Source organism: Bombus vosnesenskii, unplaced genomic scaffold (genome assembly GCF_011952255.1).
Source record: "Bombus vosnesenskii isolate JDL3184/JDL3185 unplaced genomic scaffold, Bvos_JDL3184-5_v1.1 scf7180000013445, whole genome shotgun sequence".
Classification (NCBI taxonomy): Eukaryota; Metazoa; Arthropoda; class Insecta; order Hymenoptera; family Apidae; genus Bombus; species Bombus vosnesenskii.
Genome location: NW_022883056.1, coordinates 1 through 24,406, shown reverse-complemented (window position 1 = coordinate 24,406; position 24,406 = coordinate 1). Strand labels below are relative to the sequence as shown.

At 36.5% G+C, this 24,406-nt stretch overlaps 2 protein-coding genes across 12 annotated transcripts in view; one reads left to right on the top strand and one right to left on the bottom strand.

Moving 5' to 3' along the window:
* Window positions 1-15,153, bottom strand: part of LOC117238291 (potassium/sodium hyperpolarization-activated cyclic nucleotide-gated channel 3) — a 216,954-nt gene extending 201,801 nt beyond the window's left edge. For 4 of the 11 annotated variants that reach the window (XM_033503098.1, XM_033503092.1, XM_033503095.1 and 1 more), the window contains exons 1-2: window positions 12,168-15,152; window positions 8,646-9,236 (exon numbers count right to left, since the gene is read on the bottom strand). In XM_033503098.1, the coding sequence (XP_033358989.1) occupies window positions 8,646-8,683 (38 nt within the window). In that variant the 5' untranslated portion in view covers window positions 8,684-9,236; window positions 12,168-15,152. Of the gene's footprint in view, window positions 1-8,645; window positions 9,237-12,167 lie in introns of those variants that run through there. The other 7 variants (XM_033503097.1, XM_033503099.1, XM_033503089.1 and 4 more) reach the window with 6 other exon arrangements.
* A 1,967-nt stretch (window positions 15,154-17,120) lies between these two features.
* LOC117238281 (protein O-GlcNAcase) lies at window positions 17,121-24,403 on the top strand (the record flags this gene model as incomplete). The annotated part of the gene is made up of 13 exons (XM_033503072.1): window positions 17,121-17,461; window positions 17,607-17,658; window positions 17,734-18,067; window positions 18,146-18,590; window positions 18,664-19,250; window positions 19,321-19,641; window positions 19,754-19,928; window positions 21,949-22,002; window positions 23,436-23,521; window positions 23,622-23,791; window positions 23,875-24,070; window positions 24,146-24,305; window positions 24,381-24,403. Coding segments are annotated over exons 1-13 (2,673 nt in total), but the record flags the coding sequence as incomplete, so codon positions are not given.
* Between the last annotated feature and the right edge of the window lie 3 nt (window positions 24,404-24,406).

Below are 24,406 nucleotides of genomic sequence, written 5' to 3'. Positions count from 1 at the left end.
TCGTTTATCATAGATATTCACAAAGATCCTAAATTCTTTATCGTAGGCTCTGGCGCAGCTATATAACGTTGCACATAATTTTTTGGCAAATTCAATACTACGTTTGCATTGAAATAGGAGAAAACGAGGCGTAGCATGATGTGGAGATTAACTCACACAAGATAGAGAAACTTAAGCACGGATGAACCCAGTGTTCGGGATTTCTGTAGCTCTTGGTATTTCCATTTTTCACCCTTTCGCTTGGCTGCGAGCGAAAAACGAAACGAAACGAAACGTGACTGCTCCTTTTGTTTCTTAACCTTTCTATTGCGCGGTTACGAGTTGTGTATTTTGCTTTTTCCTTTAATTTTTTTCTAAACGATAGCCTCGCGTTCCTTTTTAATGAAAACCGGCGAGAAAAATCGAATTTCATGCCGGAGAATTTTAAAGCGTTCGTCTACACGCACGAACTACACTTCGATAATCGCGAAATGTGACCGCATGCATCTCGGAAAAATCGATATACCTAGGTCGACGTGTTTCGTTCAACAAAAAATATCCCCATTCGAAAGGTTTTTCTTAATGAAACCAACCTTTAGATCGTTTTCTTCGTGCGGAGTGCGCGGAACTCGACGATATAGGAATTGAATTTCAAGACCTTCGTGGAAATTTCAATGCAGTAGCTGAATTTATCGAGCGAACTATTTTTTTCCAGTAAAAACGGGAACTGTAGAATTTCAGGTTGAATGGAGTTCTTGAAATTTATGACACGGTTAGCCCCTTTGCCTTGTGATTCTTTTCGGTTAGATCAATATAAGATATCCTGCCTAATTTTAACAATTTACGATGCAAACATTGTATTTATAAAGAACAATTAATTATAAAGAAAATAATTTTTCTTTTTCACAAAAGAAATGTCTATTTCCTTGAATTTACGGAATAAAGCAATTTTGTTCTTGGCAAAAATTAAAGATTGGCGATTCAAGAAATTTTCCTTTAAAGAAAGTAACCGCTCAAAAAATTTATCGATACGTTGAACAGATTAAATTATACTTTAGAAACAAACATTTTGAAGATACTTTTTTTTAATGATAAACTAAAGATCATTTTAAGATTTATAACGTTAAAGATATCGATCTGTAATATCCGTCGAAATATTCTGAATGTTGATAGTTTTAATTGAAATAATATAAAGGAAACATATATATATATATATATATATATATATATATATATATATATATAGATATAATGTTGCATTTTTATATATCCAAATAGGACTCGATATCAGTTTTATAAAAAGCATCTGCATGTTCAGTTAGTTCCATTGTGAAGAACATAATATTTTTTCTGTCCATTGTAGAGAACATTAAGAGGAATTTAACAAGCACAAAACATGATAATTTTATTCATACAGTATCAAGTTTACAGCGATGATATGCGTCAGCGTTAACCATTTGCTGTTTCAGCGCTATGTCGAAAGCAAAACATTGATATATAGGGTGCCGTGGAAAAGGATCTGATATTTTGTGAGCTTATAGTACTTAATCCTTGAGAGTGCAAAATGTTTAATGAACATACAGTGGCGAAGATATAAATAGAAATATATCACGCGTGAGATATGTATTATTCATATCTAAATTTATATTACTGTCCTATAAAATAAAATATTCGCGAAACAATACTGAATATTCAAGAAATATGTCACGTTTTAGGCAAAAATATATTTAAAATGTATAAAATAGCTTAATCGGGCAAATTATCAGAATTAAATGCAGCTAACATTAGATATGTATCAATATTAAATATGAACACAAATTTTGAATGAAAATTTCATTGTCTTTGTATCTCCATTCGCGTTTTCCGATCTTTCTTACTATTCATCAAATTTTCCATTAATCGTTGTTCCGATAATCGAGGTTCCACTGTGATTTAAAAACAGTAACGTTCGAAGATCAATTAATTATCACCTTTTCCCATCTGAGAAAATTCACATCTACAGAAGTTTTCAAAGCAGAGCAACAATTTTATTTATTAAAAGCGCCCCTTTAAACGATTTCAACTGATAAGTATCAAATATCTCTGACAAGGACTCCGTTCAAAAAGAACCGCGTGGCCGTCGATAATTGGGGAATCGGACTCAGGACACTCACAGAAATCTCAAGACGAGACTGACAATTCAATTTAGCCATACAAGGTGACTCCAAAATAGCTATCTATTCTTAAAACCGTTCCGCCCTGAATCGATCATTCAATTTCCCTCTCCGTGCTATTTGTATTTTCATCTTCTATTCCTTCTCTTCTCCAAGAAACATCGAATGGAATGTAATAGTAGAAGAAATGTAGAAGACAATCATAGGCCTCGATATAAAAATCTCTACATGACAATCAGTTTCTTCAAAACTCTGTAACGATGTTATTTTATTTTGATATAAATTCTGTTAAAGTATACAGGACGCCTCTGTAATTACAGTTCAACTAGGAAGCAGATTATTTTTCATTAAAAAATACGTCGACAATGCGAAACGAAGTTTTCGCATATGAAACTTCGTTTATGGCAAAAGTGATTTTAAAAATTCATTAGATACATTTGCACCAACTATATTTTATTTAGCGCATATGTAAAAAGTTTAGAAGGTAAATGGTGTGAGAAAGCAAAATAATTTTACAAAATGGAATTTTATTTGATAAAAGCAGTGAAAAGATTATAACGAACTCTTAAGAAATAAAAAACAGAGTCAATGAATGTAACATATGAAACTTTTCATAGAAATTCAAATAGATTAGAAAAATATTTGATAAAAACAGGTAAAGAATCAAATATCTCTAGAAATCGTGCTTGCTCTAAATAGTTGATTGGTCACATCGTTTTGAAGCTTCATTTCGAAGCAAAGAATGGTCACCCTTTATAATAATACCATCGAATTTTTGTTTTACTATAAATATAAATAGCGATCAATTCTGACATACAGAATTTATCTCTGTATCTGTAAATACAGTTACCGATTATGCATAACGTTTTGTTTCTTTTCTTTCTCTTCTTTCATCCAATGTATTTTTAACAGAACTTATAATAAGATCAGGTACATCCCGCAAAATGGAACATTTAACGAAGAGAAACACGATTTGTCAACGCCAAGCACAGGGACACGAATTTTACAACTGCTCGGTTCGTCCACCCATTCCAGGGGCAACATAAATTAATCACCGATGTATATATATTGACATTATGTAAATCACGCACGGATTATGCAAATTCGACGAGCACACACCCGCCGCGTAATCATTTCGCAAGTTATTGCACGAGACGACCGGCACGGAAACGAGAAAAAGATTTGAAGTGAAAACGCACTCGAACGACGCGAATAAACAGACACTTAAAACCTCGTTACTTTGTTTCTATTCGTTTTTTCTTTCTTTAGATTTTGTATTTCCCTACATTTTTATATAATATTAAGTAGGAGAAAAAGAGAATAAAACATCGGAATCACGCGATGTTGGAGCGAACGGCGATAAACATGGAATTTAATAGCACAAGAAACGCGTTTTTTCGCAGCCGACTTTTGATTTGAATGAAACGCGCCCAATCCTAATCCTTGCCTTTCATTTAGCTTTCGCTTAACGATCGCGGTGTCGTTAATCCGTCGAGCTCTTAACGTGGCAGAAAATTATTCCAAGTAATTACAAGACGAACCAAACAACGCGTAACATTGCACCAAGCTTCACAAACGATCGATCCTCTTCGAAATATATATGCACAATTATTTTAAACGATGCATCACTCAATTTGTTAAGTATTTCGTTTCATTTAATCTTTACCCTCTATGCTTCGCTCAAATGACTGCTCCAACTTACAGAAAAATCGTTAAACCTTAGCATCCGCATCAAAACCACGTGAAAATGATCTGCATCTGATCGAGCAGGAGCACGTGCAATCTGGCTTGGCAATTTTTCGCAAGGAAGATGCGGTTCAGAAGTTTACCGACGTTAATGGAGCAGCTCAACACGGATTTAACGCGCCATTTAACGCAAGAATATTTGCATAGGCCAGATAAAGCGTATCAACCGTAGAACAAAGCGTTCGCGATGACACGGCCAAGTGTGAATCCAGCCTGCGGCAACAATTTCGTTCTTCAGCGACGTTTTCAACTGGATAGAGGATCTAGCGGCGATTGGAAGGATACGGAGGAAAAAGGGAACAAGCGGACTAGTAGCGAAATTTCGTCGCCTTTTTCAACCAGATATTACGTAACCGTGTCGCTTTCACAAAAATGACAAAAAAAAAAAAAGGAAAAAGAAAGAAAAAGGAAAACGCGTTTCGATCGCGCCACGATTTCTCCCGAAGCCTGAAGCTGTTGGCTACTAGCAGAGAACGAATCTAAGCGGCATGCTCCATTTTCAACGATCAATCCGTATGGCACGTTGAACAGAGACGTTTCGACGTTTTATCGCGAGAATTAATCGACGTCGTTAAAAGCGGGCGTTCACGCTGCAATGTTCGACTCCACGCCACCGGGCAACCTGTTAGTCATTATCCCATGCCCGTTGCGCCGAGTCACGTCCTATAAGCTCGCGGTAATTGACTTTGGATAATAGTTAATGGCGACTCAAGCTAGGTTTGACCGGTATCAAACATTCTTCCAGTTTTTCTTAGATTTACATGGTAGTTTGTGATATAGCTATCAGATACGATACTTGGTATGACAATAGAAGATAATGATTGTTAAGAATACACTGTTCGAAATAAGTAAGGCAGACAGACATGGAATGTCTTGAGAAAGAAGTTAGTTTTTTTTTAAAGTGATGTAGTATAAAAGGAAAAATATGTAAAATTCTATAGTGCTGAGTACAACTGTTAAATTTCTAAGTTATCGAACGTTCGAGTTTCTAAATTTCCTATTTAATACTATTTGCTTTCTCACTTCTGATTGGAACAAATTATTACAGGAAGTTTCACTATACCTCCTGCTATTGTATCTTCCAGTTATTACCTATTAAAAAGTTTAAATAATTTTTTACGCTGAAAAATATTCAACGATAGCGAGGTACTAAAGACTGTAATGGTTACATTCTTCAATTCAAACGCTACCGAATGTTTCGAACTAGATATCGAAGATTTGATGGCAACGATGGTAGGAAGTTAGTAAAAATGGCTAAACTTATTTCTCTGTATATGATTTTCGTAATAAAGTTTATACAAAAATACACAACAACCTTCGAAATGACCTGCGACAAACTGCAATCAATTCGAAAAAAGAAATCCACTTCTTCCCCAAAACGTGAAATGAAAAACAGATATTGTGGAACAATGTCTGTATATATTCCAGGCCGAAGCTATCAGCCGGTCACAGTCGATTTGGAGGAAACTGACTGTCACCTAGATTCTAGAGAAACAGGGTGCGCATCAATTAATTCCCGCATTGTAGCCAGGTTGGACAATACTTCTTTCAGGAGGGCGGCGATACACTGAGCAGATAGTTTCCCCTAATTGTTTTGAGCAGTGCATCAGTTTGTTTTGTCTTGTTCAAAGGCTAACACGCGACTAACTTTGTTGACGCACGAGGGGCGGCGCATTTGCCTTGCCGCGCTGATAAACGCGCGCCGCATTTGCGAGCCTATTTTCGCGCCGTGAGCTTTTTTTAGACGGCCTCTGAGCAGTGCGTATATCACTCCCTAGAGATCTATGGCGATGTACAGGCCACCGGAAACTGGGGAAATACGAGAGAAACCGCACCGTGAACGGGATCTCAAACGAAACGGTGAACGACCGCGGAGAGGAATATTTAATTTTTAATTCTTCGAGTTATTCTGGTTTCGCTTGAAGGTTTATCGTGCATAATTTATAGATTATCGGAGACTATTTTAATGCAGTAAGTGATGAAGTATTTGATACTAGTTAATAATAATATCGTAGATTTCAGAAGGAAGCAAGTACTACCTGACGTGACTGAAAATACTAGTAAAGAGAATGAAAGAAGTCGTAGTTGCGATAAAATTGTCCAGTTAAAGTTCAGTTGTAATAGAATACTATTTTATGTTGTAGTAAAACGGTGTAAGAAATTATAGCACAACTGGAAAATTCTTTCTAAGACGAGATCATTCTTTATGACTGAAGTTGGAAATTTTCTCATGAACTATTTTAATTGTAACTACAATTAATAATTTTGATAATGCTATTCTAATCATTTATATGTACATAAAGATTGTCGTTAAGGACAAATTTTTTCACAGCAAGAAGCGTAAGTGCACAGCTTAAGGAGAATCAGATCGTTCAGCACAGACAGTAACAGTTTCTCCCTCCATTTACTTAAGGCCAGAAAACCTAAGAGTAAATAATCTCCAACATGATAAACTCCTCGATAAAATACCACTGACACAAAACCAAATCTCCCCAGTAAAAAAAAACTCAAACTTACTTTTACGCAAGAGATACACAAATTATGTAGTTGTATTATGATTTCATTTTCCTTCTGTATAATACATTATTAACGCGCGAGCAAAAATGCATAAAAAAGAATGCACTAAGAAAAAGAAAAAGTTTCTCAACTTGCAGTCTCACAACAACGGGGATAAAACTCGCGTGAAAGACTCGTAGGAGGCGATTATTAGGGCCTGTGAGTCATCCGTTTCCGAGCGAAACGAATCTCATTCATGCGAGCGAAAATCGGTGGGAAAGATCCTCGGAATCGGGCGCCGTCGGATCGATCGTTCCCGATTTAAACGGAAGTTCGCCTCTTTTTTTCCTTCTTTTTTCTCTGACTAAAGAAACGCGCTCAATTTTTCGAGGCGTGCCGATTACGGGCCGTGACGGTTTTGCTTGATGCGCCCGCTCGAAAAAAAGCCAGCGTTATGTCTCTCCGACATAATATTTTTACTGCCAGTGACTGGAATAAGCGCAGATCGATAGTTATATTTATAAACGCGTCATTCTGAAGCAAAATTCGTGGAAAATAGATGAAGCAGACAGGCAAGAGCACGCCTCGGGAAACAGGCTCGGTTCTGCCAGAATTAAACTACGAATGCAAGTTCCGCCATCCAGTTATCAGTTTTTAGCTTCGAGTAATCGTCAGTTTCGCGAGCGTCAAAGGATTGAAGCGTTGCTGCTATACACTCTAGACGCTCCACGGATGGGATCGAGAAACGTATTATAACCAGTAAATAGCAATACATACGACTAGAAAGATGCGTAATAACGTCGACTCTGGATAGAATGAAATTTACGTGAATGGAGAAGCTCCAGTCTCGTTTCTAATTACGCCGCGTACAATGCGACGGAGATGCTGGGGTGTTAAGAATGTTGGCTCTACAAAGAGTGTTTGATATTCGTTAAGCTCAGAGTTCTTGGAGAAGGATCCTTTTTAGTTCTGCTTGGGCAATTTCTAGTTTCACGTGGATTCGTTTTTATCTCTGGTTAAACAGACGGTGAAAGTTTGAAATTCCTTAAATTATATAAATAATAAAGTGATTCAAGAATTTTATATAGAATTATCACTAAATTCATGTACATATCCTTTTTAATGTTGAATCAATCTGGAATTTGTTTCTAGGTATTTTAAAAATTAAAAATTAGTAGTAATAGCGAAGAATTGTGTAAAAGAGGAAATATGGTTGATCTATACTACTTAGTATATGCTTAGTATTGCCTTTGTATCGAGGGAAATAAACCAGTCGTGTAAATTTCGCAATATCCTCCTTTGCAGAATATTTTACGCAATAAAAATTTAAACAAATTATTTTAAATCATTAATTGTTTATAAAGAACTTGTAATTTTAATTAGCCGAGAAAAAGTTTGAAACTAGAATAATAAATAGGATTTTAATATTGGAGAAACGATAAAAGAATTTTCCGCGAGAAAACAATTTACAAGGAAATCTTAAATGCAAAAACATTTAACTTGTGGAAGCCTGCGGAATCTTAGTTGCGGGAAAGTTCGGGTACAGGAAATTAGACCGAGTTGAACCATTCAAATCTCTCCTCTGCCATTTTTCCCTATGTTCAATTCATAAAGAAAAAAAGACCATTCAACCGGATTATCGGACTATTATTCGAATCCGGATCTTTACCAGACAATTGCTTTACCGAATCGATCAATCCAAGCTGTCAACAGATTTCTGTTCCCAAATCCAAACGGTAGAAAATTCCTATATCTATTTTTATATCGAATAAGAATCTGACGACAGCGTGACCAATTTCACAAAACGATTTTATTGTTGCTTTTTCCAGGTATTTCTACGAAATTTGGCAGGATGGCTCAGTAGGATATTCGAATATCCACATAACATACAAATGTGTACAAGTATGTACAAGTATATAATGTTCCTTGGATTTAGCTCTGTTATTATTCTCGAATTATTATATCTCAATCTTATTCTTGTTTCAGAAAGCGAAAAGAGTTATAATATTTAAAAAAGAACTGTAGCACAAAATTGAAGCAAAAGTTTATACATATCGATATTGATTTTTTTATTAAACTTAAGAATCGTAACACATACACATTTGAGTATTTAAATAGCATATAGAATCTATTATATTCTACAGAATTCCTCTGAGCTTAGCCTGTTTACTTTCTCTATCTCTAGCAATCTCGATCCCATTCGCGTGTCAGCCGCATGTCATCCAACTTAATCAGCAAAACTAAGGTGAACAATGAAATTAAGTGACTTACGGGTGAGAGACGCGCCGGTGCAGGCTTCTCACGGACATGGCTCTGTTCTTGCGATTGGAGCTCGAGGTCGATCCGTTGGCGCTTCCGTTCGGCGTGGTATGGCGTGGCGCAGCTGCTGGGGGAGCGGACTGCTCCCCCGTGGCCGCCACGGCCACCGCCGCCGACGTGAGGCCCCCCGAGGTCGCCAGGCCGGTACGCCGAAACGGGCCCGAGCTAGCCGCTAGTCGGCGTGCTAATCTGCGGGCGAGCCGACGGGCCAGGCGCGCCCCTGCAGCACCGGCACCCACGCTGACGGTCTTTCTGTCCCACCCCCCGTGGCCAGGGGGTGGTACACAATGCCTGGTGACTGCTCCGGCGACGCTGCTCTAAAGCTTTCTCTCCTCTCTTCGCGCCTAGCTTCACCTGCACTACGCGGCTCCTTACCGGCCTGATCACTGCCTCTCACCTAGGCCTCTCGTAGGATCAACGTCACTTTGCTTTGCATCAACGCCGTTCAGTATGCTAATAGGAAGCTTCTGGTCGCTCGTGTGGTGCTTTTGATCTTGAGCCCTCTGCTTCTTGTAATATTGCGATGTTACGCGGTTGAACTGACTGAAAAAGAGGCAGAAGGTTTAGTTGGATTGGTTTTGACGATTTTGTAAGGAGTTTCTATTCAAATATACATATGTGAATATAATTCGAAATGTGTATGTGTATATAAATTGAAAAATCTTAGAACAATTATTACATTAACTTAAAACTTGGAAAAAATTCAGTAGTTAATAAAGACATTAAGCTGCTGATCATATGTTACAAGACCGACCTCTGAGCAGCGCGAGGAACCGGCGGAGATATTTCATGGAAATATGGTTAGAGTGTGTTAACAGGTATGTGGACGAACCACGCGCGAAGCCGAAGAACCGGTAAGAATATTGTTTGCGAAAGCAAACCTGATGCGTAATCAGGGAACTTTTAAAATGAAGTCACTTGCGGACGAAAATGGCCTTAGGAAAAAGCGCAACGAACCAGACGCGCAATGGGGGAATCACTGGAGAAGACAGTGCAAGCGAACTCAATGGGAAATCGAGGAGGTTCTAGAAGGTTGGAAAATAGCATAGACGAACTTGAACGCGAATCTGGGAGCTATTAAGCAAAGATGAACCTAATACGAAATCAGGGAATTGCAGGAGAGATTTAGTTTTAGTGTACGAATCCGATGCGAAATTGGGGATCCACTGGGTTGGAAAGATCTTTTCTGTATTGAGACGCACGCGCGTGCGAATGAACATAATAGGAAATCAGGGAGTCGTAAGAAATGTTAATAAGCCGTCGTAACTTTGATTAACGAAAATCGACACGAAAGTTCATTAGTGAAGATGGAGAAACTGATTTTGAAGTTTCTCTAAATACACGTGCACTTGACCATATCTCAAAGAATAGTACCATAATTCTATACAAATATAAGTAATCTATGTTTTGGATAAAATATTTATTTTTTTAATTATCAATTTTTAAAAATATATATGTACATAAATTAATCACAAATTAAATCAAAAATTAAAAATGTTCTAAATGACAATAATTTTATTATATTTTTAATTCAATTTTTATAAATAGATGATTTTAATTTGATAAAATTTTCATTATAATATTATAATTTTTCATTAAAAGAAACAGCCTCGTTTATTCATAGCATATACTATTTTATTAATCGCGCAAACAAAAATCAAGTAGAACGGTGCCGCGTCGAACTGCTGTTCCATTTCGTCCAACCTGTTCTTGGCCAAGTGCACGCGTACTCGACGAATTTTTAAAATCGATTTCTCTCATAACCTGCTACGAAAAAACTTCATTCCACATTCTCAACTCATGTTTACACAAGAAATAATTTGCTTGTTGATTGTTGAGTAAATTTTACATACTTTCACTAAATCTTGTGCGGTAACAACCATTACATGCAAAATAAATTCACAATAATCAAGATATTGTTTTTGACATTTCTGTAGTTGAAGCTGAACAGGTTATACACCTATTCTTAATAAGAGGTCTGTCTATTGCACAATAAATTACTAGTTAATAATATTAATCAATTAATAAGTAACAAAATGCAGGTAAGAGATTTCTTTTCTTTGACTTGTATTTTATAAAATTTATTTGTAAAATTTTCTTTATTTTAATGTCAAGTTTGTATTGGTTATGTGAGAAAAGCAATTGAATGCTAACATTATCTTTTTCTTTGATTTTAAAATTAAATACATATTTCTGTTAACGTGTTAAGCATTTCAAAGACATTATACTGAACGTTATAATGTATTTACAATATTCTACTAATCACAGATACTATTGGTCTTTCACAAAAGTTCGTCGATTTGGACCTAATTATTTCCATTTTCAATTATTTATTAAAATAAATAAATCATGAAAATAAACTGATCGTGTGTAGTTTACTAGCGATATTGATAATTTGTAACTTGTGACATAAAATTTCATTAAAAATATTAATTCAATGGTGCAAAAGAGCTCTGGGATTCACGACAGAATAAGAATGAATTTGAATGAGTTAACCATGTTACATGCATGCATACGATTAAACCGAGTAGTTCGAGTCAGTCTTTTTTCTTTTTCTAAAGAAGCACGACTATTTTGCTCAATCTCGTGTAGCACGAATTTCGCGTGATTTCTACGCGACACTTAACGTATACACGTGATTTTTATCGTTGATCACAACGTATTACTGTACGAGCACCGTGTTGATTCGCGTTTCGTGGCCCCGAGACCATTTTCGAGTTGCGTGGCTCATTTGCAATGATAACACGGAAACAAAGTCAAGGCCGTTCGAACACAATGCATTCGAATAACAAAAAGAAAAAAGGTAATACTTCAAAGAACGATTCGCCTTCGTCTAACATTATATTCCAAATGCTTATCCTATTTTCCTTGATTCTAGCCAGGAACGAAGGGAATAATAAACGCGATTCACGAATCTAAAACGCGAGAAGGCTTTTCTGTATCGCTCGTCGGAAAACAAAACGGAAAAATAAAACAGAACTTTAAACGCAGAGGCGGTAGCCAATTAATTTTCACGCCGTCTTCCTGCTCCTCGCTCAACGATTCTTTTCGGATCTCTACCTAATTTTAATTATCTTCCAACACACGAAAAAACTGTGCGATGCTTTGGTTTTCTTCTGTTTAACGTACGATCCGCGTCTATTTACGTGGTTCCAAGTAGTAAAGCCAACTGGAAACTGTGTCAAATGAAATCGTTAACGAAAAAAAAAGAAGGGCTCGACGGTCTTGCAATTGACATATAAATTGTCTTTGAACTCACACGTAATTAGTCATTGGAACATTAACCCACTATTAGAATCAGTGAATCGTGGATGACCCACAAGAGCTGGAATTTCAGAGTAGCTTATCTTAATTTGAATCTTATATTCTACGTGATAAAGACCAGCAATGTATTTTAAAATTAAATACCTATGATCGTAGTTATGATAATAATAAGGATAATGGTAAGGAGCGGATGAAAAATATACTACGTACCTGCGAAAGAATCACGAGGTAGCTGAGAACACGACTCGAAACCGGCGATTCATTCCACTTTGTTTCTGGATAGGTCGGTACACGCGATTCGACGTCAGTGATCGAACATCAGACTTTCCTCGGTGTGGTTATCGGTGTATCACAGTTTGTAGATCCGACGCATGCCCCACGATCGACCATCGTTTCCATTAATTACACTCGCATTTCAGCCTGGCACTGTGTCGCGCCCCCTTTCATTCACACCCATCTCCTTGAGCGCACGTGTTCACCTAATTCTCGTTTAATATATCTTAGTATCACAATGGACGATTTTTTATATTTTTCTATCTTGCTTGTGTTTAATAATTTATATACTTCCTCCGCTTCTTATTCCTCCCCGTCTCTCTTTCTTCTTCTTCGTCTTTTGCTCTTTAATATTTGTTTATAACCTTAAGTTTAGAAATCACAGTCGCGAATTGATACGGATCACCGTAGCATGTGCAGCTGCTGTTGCCGTTGTTCTCTCAGAAACGAAACCACACTGTCTCGTATACCCAGCATGCCCTTCTATCTTTCTCTTATTCTTTCTTTATCATTCTCAACACGCTGCACACGATTGGTACGACTAGTCACCGATTATTCTCCTTGAGATACGATGGTTAGTCGTTGAACGATTCTCGTTCTCGAAGGGCTCCACATACACGCCGTTCTCTTCAGTTCTTTTATTTTGCTTTCTCTTCTTTTCTTCCTTTTTCTTTTCTATATTTATTAATAATCGTTCTAGGACGGAATGCGCGTGATTCGTTCGTCAGCCGTGTGTGTGCGGGCCGTCTCTCACCTGTTCGACACGACAATTCGACACGAGAGAAAGCACAGGATTATTCCGCGTCTATCTGCCTCTGAAAGGAGTTTCACTATCGACCATCAATGCGCACGTGCAGCCGACGGGCAATGTGCCGAATCCTCTCGCTCGTCGTCACTCTGACGAGGAGGCCACATAAAAACGACGTCGACGGGGCGCCTCTCAGAATCGAGACTCAGCTACGAGTTACGAAAAACGAGTTATCGCAGTCGCGTACTTCCTCGCCTTGTTTCGTTCTTGCTGCACCCCTCGTTTCTTCGCTACAAAGCGATTCTTCACATTCGGCTTGGCCACGCACGAGCGTCGAGGTGCCATCCTCTCGTTTTCTCCACCGATCTGCTATATTCGCTTTCCTTTTCTTCTTCGATCCACCTCACGTTCTCTATTTCTTTCTTCGTCTCTCCCCTATTACTCTCAATTTTCTTTATTTCTTCCTCCTTCTCGTTATTACTGATCACCGTGCGTTTCGTCTCCCTCCGTCGACAATGTATCCAAGCATCGTTTGAAAGAAGCAGATGTGGCGATCGTTGTTCTCCCCCGTCGATCCTGTCAAAAATGACACATCTCAGCTAAGTGTCATCGTCACTGAACGTCGGTGCGCATCTCCGGCGGCAGTTCGACGGCATGGCAACCTACACACGTAACAAGACTCGGTGGCGCGATAGTCTCGATGCCGTGCGACCGTCAATCGATCGAAAATCATCTGCCCGCTTCGAGTCGTACTCCTCCGTTCCTCGCTGGCACGCTTCGACTCGATCCAGCCGTGTTCCTCGCAATCCCATCGACTCTTCTGCTCCAAGTAGGAAGCGGGAAGGGAATCGACGTTGACTGACGACAACGACCACCGCGACAAACTGTCACTTTGTTCTTGATGCTCGCCTCGTTTATTCGATCGCCACACCGTTTCTAACGATATATCCGTTCCGGGTTCTGGCAACGGCCCCTAACGACATCTGATTTTCTTCGATTGCGATCCCGCCGCTTTTCCGGCAATCAACCCCGCTCTTCCTCCCCTTTTATCCAAGCCTATCAGTATCTGTTCTCACTTGCCTTCTCTATTTTTTCTCCTTTGACTTTTCTATCTTCGTCGTCCGCGTTATTCGGATAAATGTAGCCAGTCTACACTAGTGGCCGCGCACACGCTTCCTCTGTCTCTCTCGCTCAATCGCGACCAGCCATTATTACCGAGTAATCCCGCGACTGCTTAATTACTCTCGATACCGCACTCACCGCCAATATATCTCGATACTTCCCCCTCGAAGCACGAGACACCGATGACACGGTCTGCTCGCGTGACCCGTTTACGTTCCGCAATTTCCTTGCCCGTGATATCACCAGCTTCTTTTCTCTCTTTCTGTTTCTCTCCCTTCCCCTTTTTGTCTGCTTGTCTATCTAAATTGTCCTGTCTACAGTTCACTCTACGTTGTCCGCATTCCACTCTTCGGAGGACCGGTTGTTCGTTTCGACGTGTGGCGCACCGTTGGTCCTTTTCTGCGACTGTCAAACGAAAAGAGACTCGTTACGAAGAATGGAACAGCACGATGTCCACGGTGTCAAATGTGTCGAGCTGCTTCAATTGTTTCTTTATTTCTTTTATTTTTTTTTTTTTTTCTTACTGTTAGAGACACACGCGCGCGCGAATTTCTCCTTGTCTTTCCTTTTCCCCCCACCCCGTTTCCCTTTAGTCACGGTTATCTCTTAACCTCGACACCTATGATTCCTCTTACGTTTGCTCCTGTCTCCCTTTCTCTCCCTCACACGCTCGCACTCACCTCGTCCAAACGTACACTCTCTTTCGTTTTCTCTCTCTCGCTCTTCTTTCTCTCGCGACTTTCATTCATTTCGACATACTCGAAGGGCGCGACGTTTCCTTTAAGACGATCCTATACACGCGCCCCGCTCCTGTCCTTATCGATTATGACGCATACTGCATGGAGAAAGGCTGCCCACCCGTCGACGACCAAAAAGGATTCCCCGCGTGAACAGTTCGCAGATCCCTCTGTTCGCCTAGCCCACGACAAGAGAATCCGCGAGAATCCGTGCACGGGTGTCGCAAGTGTGTGTATGGGTGCCTGCGGCAGCCGTGTTACGTATACAAGCGTAACCCCGACCTCGATGTTAGGCGGCTGATAGCCGGCCTCACACTGATACGGCTCCGTCGTTACGACCACGGGCCATACCCGCCCCTTCGACACCCCCTCCATGTCATCCGAAAAAAAAACTACACCCCTCTTTAGAGGGACGACCGCCGCGCCTCCATGTGGCATTTCTGCCAAGCGATTCGTCGGCCCTTCGATTCCTACACTATGCGCTTGCGTTAACCGCCGAACCTACGTTTTTCGGACAGAATTGCATGCTGTTCCGTGCCACCTGACATTTTTTCATGGCTAGAATACTGCGAACATTCCAATCGAATATTTCAAATGCAACCCTTTCACGATACAATTCGTTAAGGCGTTATTGGAACGTACGCTTCGATTTTATTATGTGAAATATGTATCACGTTTAAGGAGACTTAGAATAAAATGTAAAAGCTTCGTTCATGCAAATTGTATATTTTGTTTGTAGTCCTAAGAAATAGACGTAAATGTATGTTTCTAGCCTAAGTACATATGTCTTGTTGTTTTGATACAGTTTGAAAAACATTAAACAGCGTGTGCGCCATTTCTCCGTATATATGTAGAAACATATGCATATAAGTCGAAATAATAAAAAGGATATAAACTTGAATTACTTTTTATTCTCATAGTTTATTTCTATATTTTTCGATAACGTGAAATATGTACTTTACGGATCAGCTTCTATCTTAATTAATATTTAATTGTTCATAAAAGAAATAAAGTTCCTTTGTGTGTGTAACTGAGTTTATCATTTACATAAATAGTAACACGTAAAAGAGTATCTTCCGATTCTTTTCATGAAAATTCACTAGTAATGTTCCATTTGAGGCTATATGTTGAACATTTAATTGCGTGTGTAAAGGAATATTGCAGGACTGTACTTTATGTGGCGTTTTCTGCGGCACGAACTAACACTGAGGTTATACGATACCGAAATCACATATACATTGACTACGTTTAATCGATGCCGCTGATAAAACCAGCATGAATATATATATATATGTGTGTGTGTGTGTGTGTGTATATATATATATATATATATAGGACGAATTTCGTGCTGTTGAATTTGTACTTCATACCGAATGATAATTTACTGAGAATAAATGTAGTCTTTGCAATGTAAAATTTGTTAAGATATTAGAGTACATCGTTTACAACATATGTTAAATATTTTCAGTATAAACTTAAACTTTGTACAAGTTCATAGATGCCTCAAGGAATAATACTTTTAGTATTTTTATATATGTTTTCATCAATCAAAAAGTAAACGAAAAATTTAAACCGTGAAGTAAGAAGATAACGTTATAGTAAATTATTTTTTCACATTAATTGATTTAATAAAAATGAAAACATATGATCGATTGTAAAAATAAGAATGTAGAATATATGAAAGTACATTTTCCAAATTGCTTATTCTATTCTGATATCCATGACTTTGTTAATTTTGAAATCATACAGGCGATTCGATCGTAACAACGCATGTAGAGTATCTGTTACGATATCTTTTCGTGCACATTGAAACTTTCTTCTATTCTTTTTCGGTCAAATTTTCTATCTATCTATATATATGTACAAAAAAATGTTAACTTAATTAATAAAGATATGCAACCTCGACTTTCAATCTCTATACGTTTGCAAATATTTGATTTAAAATAAACATGTATCATGCACAGCTATAAATCACAATTGAGTCTTAGTCTAAAGCAATTTATAGACAGTAATGTTTTTATCATCCAATAAATATACTTACATTTTATTGTTATCGGTCATTTTCTCATCACATGTATTCAGATACAGTTAAAAATAATTGTAGCTTTACATAAGCAACAAAACTGGTATATTCTTGGACTAATTTACAGAACGATACCGAATGACAGCGCTTTTATATTCCAAAATGTATCCTCGATTCGAATCTCAGATGTCGCCACCATCCAACGGAGCCTTCCGTTAATCGTTCTACGTACAGTCGATAGATCGAGAAATCAGTATCGATCAGAACAGCGGGCGCAGCCTGTCAGAAACACTAGAGACGGAGTTTTTGTTGCATCGGAATTGCACTGCTCCGAACTGAGTTTTTTTTCTTATCAAGAAAACGAGTAATGCTGTCGTGACGGTCGCACAACAGAATCGTGTTGTGAGCAACATAGCATTTATAACAGCTTCGGTTTGCGTTCTTTCAAGAAACGATAGTATTTTGTACCGGAGTACTGTTTAGCCATTTTTGTAGTCCTGTACTAAACAAACGTGCCTCTTGTGATCCGCAATGGCGGAGACAAATGGGGCCGCAAATTTGAATACGAAAAATGGCAATTTTATCTGCGGCGTCGTCGAAGGTACATAAACGGTTTTTTCTACGGCGTGAAATATACATATTTGGTCATCGTTCGCAATGGCTTCACATAGGAGGGGGAATGATTGGAATGCGCTATTCATTATAGTAACTCGTATTTGCATAAAATATACCATTTGATATTTCAGGTTTTTATGGGCGACCTTGGACTACAGAACAAAGGAAAGATTTATTTCAAAAGCAAGTATTTTATATCAGTTTTTATTCATGTTCATGTTAAGGACAGTATTCTAAGCTTCCTTCATTAATTTTCAGATTAAAAAAATGGGGTATGGATTCGTATTTATATGCTCCAAAAGATGATTACAAGCATCGAGCATATTGGAGAGACTTATACACGGTAGAAGAAGCAGAACATTTGACAGGGTTGATAACAGCTGCAAGAGAATGTGGTATCACATTTTATTATGCATTATCACCAGGATTGGATATCACTTATTCAAGTGCAAAGGAAGTTAGTGTATTAAAAAGAAAATTAGAGCAAGTTAGCCAGTTTGGCTGTACTGCATTTGCGTTATTATTTGATGATATAGAGCCAGAAATGAGTGAAGCAGATAAAGAAGTATTTCAGTCTTTTGCTCATGCACAAGTATGTATTAAATAATTTAATCAGCATAATAATTATAAAATATCTTATTCATAATTAATTAAGATAATCTGTTTATAGGTTTCTGTTACAAATGATATTTTTCAACATCTTGGCCAACCTAGATTTTTATTGTGTCCAACACAATATTGTGCAACTCGGGCAATGCCAAATGTAGCATCTTCAGAGTATCTTAACACACTTGGTAGTAAACTGGCTCAAGAAATTGATATAATGTGGACTGGTCCTAAAGTAATATCCAGACTTCTAACTGTTGAGTCCATTGAAGAGATTACAGAAGTTCTGAGGAGGCCACCAGTCATATGGGATAATTTACATGCCAATGATTATGATCAGAAACGAGTATTCTTAGGACCATATTCTGGTAGATCTCCTGACCTGATTCCTAAACTCAGAGGTGTTTTAACCAATCCTAATTGTGAATATGGAGCAAATTTTATAGCAATTCATACATTAGCTCAATGGAGTAGATGTAATGTTGATGGGAAAAGGGATTTAAGTTTAAGTGAGTACCTAACTGCTTTTGATTAAAAAATAAATTAAGTCTGCATTATTTTGTTCTACTTTATGTTTTTTAGATGACACTGTATCAGCTGACATAAAATTAGAGACTGAAACAGAAGATGGTGTGCTTGGTGAAGATGTTCCTTTAACAATGTCTCCAAATATATATCATCCTCGGCACGCTTTGAAAAATGCTATTACCGATTGGTTAGTGGAATTTAACAAAAAACGATCTGCATGGGGTGTCATAGCGAAGCCACAGCCATGTGTCGCTCCAACCGTACCAATTCCAATAATTCCCTCTGTAAATACATGTATGAGTCTCACATCCACGACGACTACAACTACCGTTCCTGCAACACCGACGCCAGTAAATAATTCCAATCATCTTCAAGCATTGGCTGAGGTTTGCTCAAGTGTGACAACTACTGACAGCTACGTACAACCTGCCACTGGTCCCGTCATGAATTCTTTGGTATCTGAAACGACTGTTGTTAGTGAACCCATTATTCCATCAATTTCTACTAGTGTGGAAAACGTACCAAATTCAAATACTTTGTCATCAATGGAACCAATGGATTGTAATACAACACCTAATAATTCTCCAGCACATGCAGCCAAGATTCAAGCAGAGGATGATGCTATGGTAGAAAATACTTCTGTGAGTTTCTTTAAATGTCATTAGCTATGGAACTTGTGAAATTTATACAATTGTTTATTTTGTTTCATAGACATGTAGTGAAGCCTCTGGCAGTATGCAAGTAGAAGTGGATGGCACCTCCCCTGTTGTAAATGGTACTCAGATGATTGTTGAAAATGACAGTGAAAATCATGATAACAGTGATAATGCATATCAAGAGTCTCAAGAATCGATAGATGCCGACAAGCGATTGACGCAAGAAGATTTATCGCTGTTATGCGATCTTTTTTATCTGCCATTTGAACATGGTGGTCAAGGCATTCAATTACTGCAAGAGTTTAATTGGTTGAAAAGTAATGCTCACGTTGTTATGAGAAAATCAAAAGAGGATGAAACTGTATCAGAATCTGATGTATGCAATTCTTCTATCAATGTATTATGACTAAGATATATATAATACATTATAATGTATATATTACATTATAATATTAACTATATATATAACTGTGTTAAATAAATTTTAGATCGAAGAATGGCACACGCGAGCAGCTAAGTTAAACGATATGTGCAATGCCGTAAATAGACTATTTCAAAGGCTTACATATTGTAATAATCGTGAGTTACTGTATGATCTGTATTCGTACGTGTGGGACATGCGAGGAGTCGTGTCTCTCTTAAACAGTTATGTGAAATGGTTGGGTAAGTTACATTATATTCTTACAAAAAGTTCAATACATCCATCAGTATGTCGTTATGTTTCGATATTTCTTTAAAAGAGATGAAAGAATCTAAGGAAAATGCTCCAAATCAAGTAGAAAGTAATATTAAAAGTATTTCATATTTTTAATTCTATTTAAATACTTCCTAATTTACCTAATATTCCTTTAAATATAAATGTATAGAAATATGAGTAATATTAAAATAAATGAAGAAAGTTCATTCAAAATGGTAGTATGCTGGTACAATGACAAAATTATAAAAACTACATAACACAAAATTTCATTATGTTTTATTTTTTCTTTAGTTTTCGTCTTATGTCGCGATAAGTATTTGTTGTGCTACAAATGAGTGCTGTTATTAATTTTTCTCAAAAGTACTATAATTTATTACCTATACTTATATTTCAGAACAAAAGTGTCTCGAGTATTGGTAAGTGTAATGTTATATTCGTTCCTTAACTCACTCATTTTGTCTTTTTACAAGAAAGATGTGTTTTTTTAGGAATTAGGCAATAATTTTTGTAACTAATGATTTATAATACTGTAGGAATTAGAATTATATATCATTTTAATATACTAAAAAAGCCATTTATATACTATTTCTTAAACATTTTTCTCTAAACATGTAACTAGAAAATATTTTTCTTTTAAACTTGTGAATTTGTTACACTGTATATAACTTCCTTGTAAAATGACATAATTTATACAATCATAAAACACGCAAAAAACATTAGTTACTAATTTCAAGAGTTACTGATGTTTTGTTAATCTATTTTTAAAACAAACAAAATTATTTATTTTCTGCACATATAATTACCAAAAAATAAAAATAGATATTAACTTTTTTAATTAAGAGCCACATCATTTTGTGAATGTAACATTCTTACATATAAAATATTAAATATTATTTTGCGAATCTGTATATACAGTAAATGCTATATATACTTAAAATTTGCATATACAAATATTTATACAATATAAAAAGTTAGACAAAAAAGAACTCAATTTGACTGAGTTCACAAAATTCACTAAATTCTTTCGAAAATTGTTTTCCATAATTTGACTATTTTTTAATTAATCAGGATGTAAACATGCATCAGTAATACTTGGAATCGAAATATTTCATAGATCGCATATCTATGAAATTGCATCCGTACATTTGTTTCTGCGCTTTAGAATCAAATGTACCATGGCGCGCGTAAACGAACAAGCAGGGTTGCCGTAAGTCATCGAGAAATCAGAACAAATTAAAAATATAAAGTAAACTTACTCTCCTTACCTAATACATTCATATTTCCTGAAAATACAGTTGCACTATAGAATTGCATTATACAATTGCACCAAACATTAATTCTTATACAAAACTGAAACACGAACTTAACAAGTTATTCTGTATTTAAGGCTAATTGAAATAAATTGTTTTAATTTTAACTGTGTATAGTTTCTTACAAAGTAATTTTCTTATTTGTCGACTAACGGCTTCCTATTTATAGTTCTATTAGCGAATAAAGAATCTCACAACATTTCTCATTTCCTCATTAACTTTTTCTGACAATATGATTAAAATACTATATATGTTTTGTTATATATTATCATGATAGGACAAGTCATGAAAACAATGAGAGTTGATGTGACTTTCTAGCGCAATATTCGGCAAAAGGATTTTTCTTAGCAAACACTTTCTGGGAAACTATTTAACAGCATCTATGTGGACCTGAACAAATACCATGTTTGAAATAACCTTGTGCCAGCTATTAACATATTGGCTGACTTTCTTTCACAGATAATGTTTGGCAGAAATCTATTTGTTATATTTATTTATCAGAAGTTCACAATCTATATATTTCAACATGGTAACATATATTTGTATTATTACCATGCAGTGAACAAAGATAAACTTTCAGCAAATAGTTTCTGCCAACAATATAAGTGTATCAGGAACAGTACAGCTTCAATTCACTGACTAACGTGCGTTTATGTGTTTTTTGTCTTGTTGATAGCGTTTGGCAGATTCCCGTCGACGATGACAACGTTTACCCAGGGAAGCTACACATGTATGCGATTCACCAGTCTGAGTAATCCAACAAAAAGCGCGCGACTAGCAAAGCTTCAAACCAATGAAAATTATGACAGAATTTCAGTTCGAGTTTGAAGCTTTGTAAAAGTATTATTATTATAATTAATATAAGCAAGAGATTTGCGCGTAGAAGCAGCGTTCTGATGCCTTGAAGAATCTATGTATATTCAGCAAAATATTACTAGTACTTGATGTAGTTTGGTACACGATGGACATACTTTCCTATTTTGCAAAAATTCTTGCAAAACATTTATTGAAATTTTATATAAAGCGTTTTTGTGTCCCATTATTTGATTTTTATTTTATTTTACAACATTTATATCTGTAACTGTATTTTAGTTTATACGTGTATATATGTATTACGAATATACTTCAAAATTGTATTAAAGTAAACTTTACTTTTATTTTTAAAGACAACATTTCGATAAATCTTTTGTAATAATAATTTTTGCATGTGAAGTAAGTCCATCTAAAATTTCGAAAAGATTGGCGAAGTTAGGACAATGTTATAAAATATTGAGAGCTTTTTCCTGAGAATTATGCTGGTCAAACACAATCAACAAAAGTTGTATCGTCTGTGCTTTTTTTTTATTTCTTCAAATTTTTTAACATTATTTGCAAAAGATCAATAATGTTCACTGCATATTATGCTTTTATTATGTTCATTGAAGGCATCTTTCATAAATTGTGAATGACCAGTAGTACATCCTCCTTTTGCCAACTTGCCTGTACTAATTTCTTTTAGTTCCAGAAACTGTATTCTTTTCAGGAGTAATAGGAGTTTTATTTCAGGCGCATTTTGGCAAACTGGATTACCACTCCACCAATCCCATTTTCCTTTCCATTATCCTAGGAATTTATCATTGCGCGAACTTTGGTGCAACATTCTTTAAGCATTAATTCTTTTGTTGTTACACTTTATTTTAATCATAATTGGTTCAACATTAATACAGAAATGTAATCTTCTATGGATGGAAAGTTAATCTCCCTGTAACGAGACTCGTTTTTCCAAATTACCTTATGAATTTCTTGCTCCTTTTTGTTTGAAAGTTGTTCAGTAGGTAGACGAATCAATTGAAACGTGATCAAGTTACGTATGATTTTATACATTAACGAAATGGTGCACCGTAGTTTTTGTGTTTTTGTGTTTTCGGTTAATGGTTTCTTTATCTCGCAAATACGATTCTCTCGATTCTATAAAATAATGCAAAGGACACAGTAGTGTGACCGAGATGAAGAAACATAAAGTACCATTGATCGAAGTCTACTTATGCATGTTACAAATTTTAAGCAAAATTAATGTTCAGAGCAGTGGAGACCATTCTATAAATTTTACAAACTGCATAATCGCGCGTTCACAATGTTTTGTATTTTACCACTATATTAAGGTTGTACTGTATCTTGGGATAGGGTTCTCGAATGGCTGGAAAGAAACTTTTATGAGTGGAGAACAAGAACCATGGGTATTCCGTGGAGGACTTACGGCTGATCTACAGGTATATTTATCAATCATATCTTTTTTAAGTTAAATATGTAATCAAAAAAGAGAGAGAGAGGGTGGAGGAAAGAAAAATTAATATTAATTTCTTTTTATAGAGATTAATTCCAGTGGATAGTGGTAATGACTTATTTGTTTATAAAGCACCAGAAGTGCCCAGTAGTAAAATCTATACAATTAGACCTTACTTAGCAAGTGATGAAGATGCAGTTTATGATGTGTGCAATAAAATATGCGGCTGTGTGGGATCATCTGCAGTTGCAGATCGGTAAGAATATATTTTCTTTATAACAAATTGCATTTTTTCTCTGTTACAATAGACAATTATAAATATTGAACTTTTAATGTCAGGTTGGTAGGCGGTTACATCACTTTGAGTCCAGAACTGTGTATGGTTGTCGAAGATGAAAATGAAATAGTAGGCTATGCATTGGCTGCCTTAAATGTAAAGTCTTATTATCAGAAGTTATCTATTTCTTTGATTCCTGAATTACGGATGAAATATCCATTGGAGGACAATATTAATGAATTACCACAGAATGTTCAGGTATTTGTCTGAAATTCGTTATCTTGTTAATTATTAAATCTGAAAATTGATAATATCTTTGAAATTTATTTATAGGATGCCATACAGTATTTCCACTCATTTGTTGCGGATGTACCTGAACAATTATGCAGACAGCATCCGTCAAAGCTGTTATGCGCTGTGTTACCAAGTGTTACGGACCAATCTGTCCCTAAAAGAATAATTACATGTATTCTTGCCGCTTTAAGAGCGAATGGTAAATAGCTTTTTGCATAGTCTTTTAATTACTATTTATGGAGTGATCTGTCATATGATACGAATTCTTTTGCAGGTTCGTTCGGTGTACATACTACAATG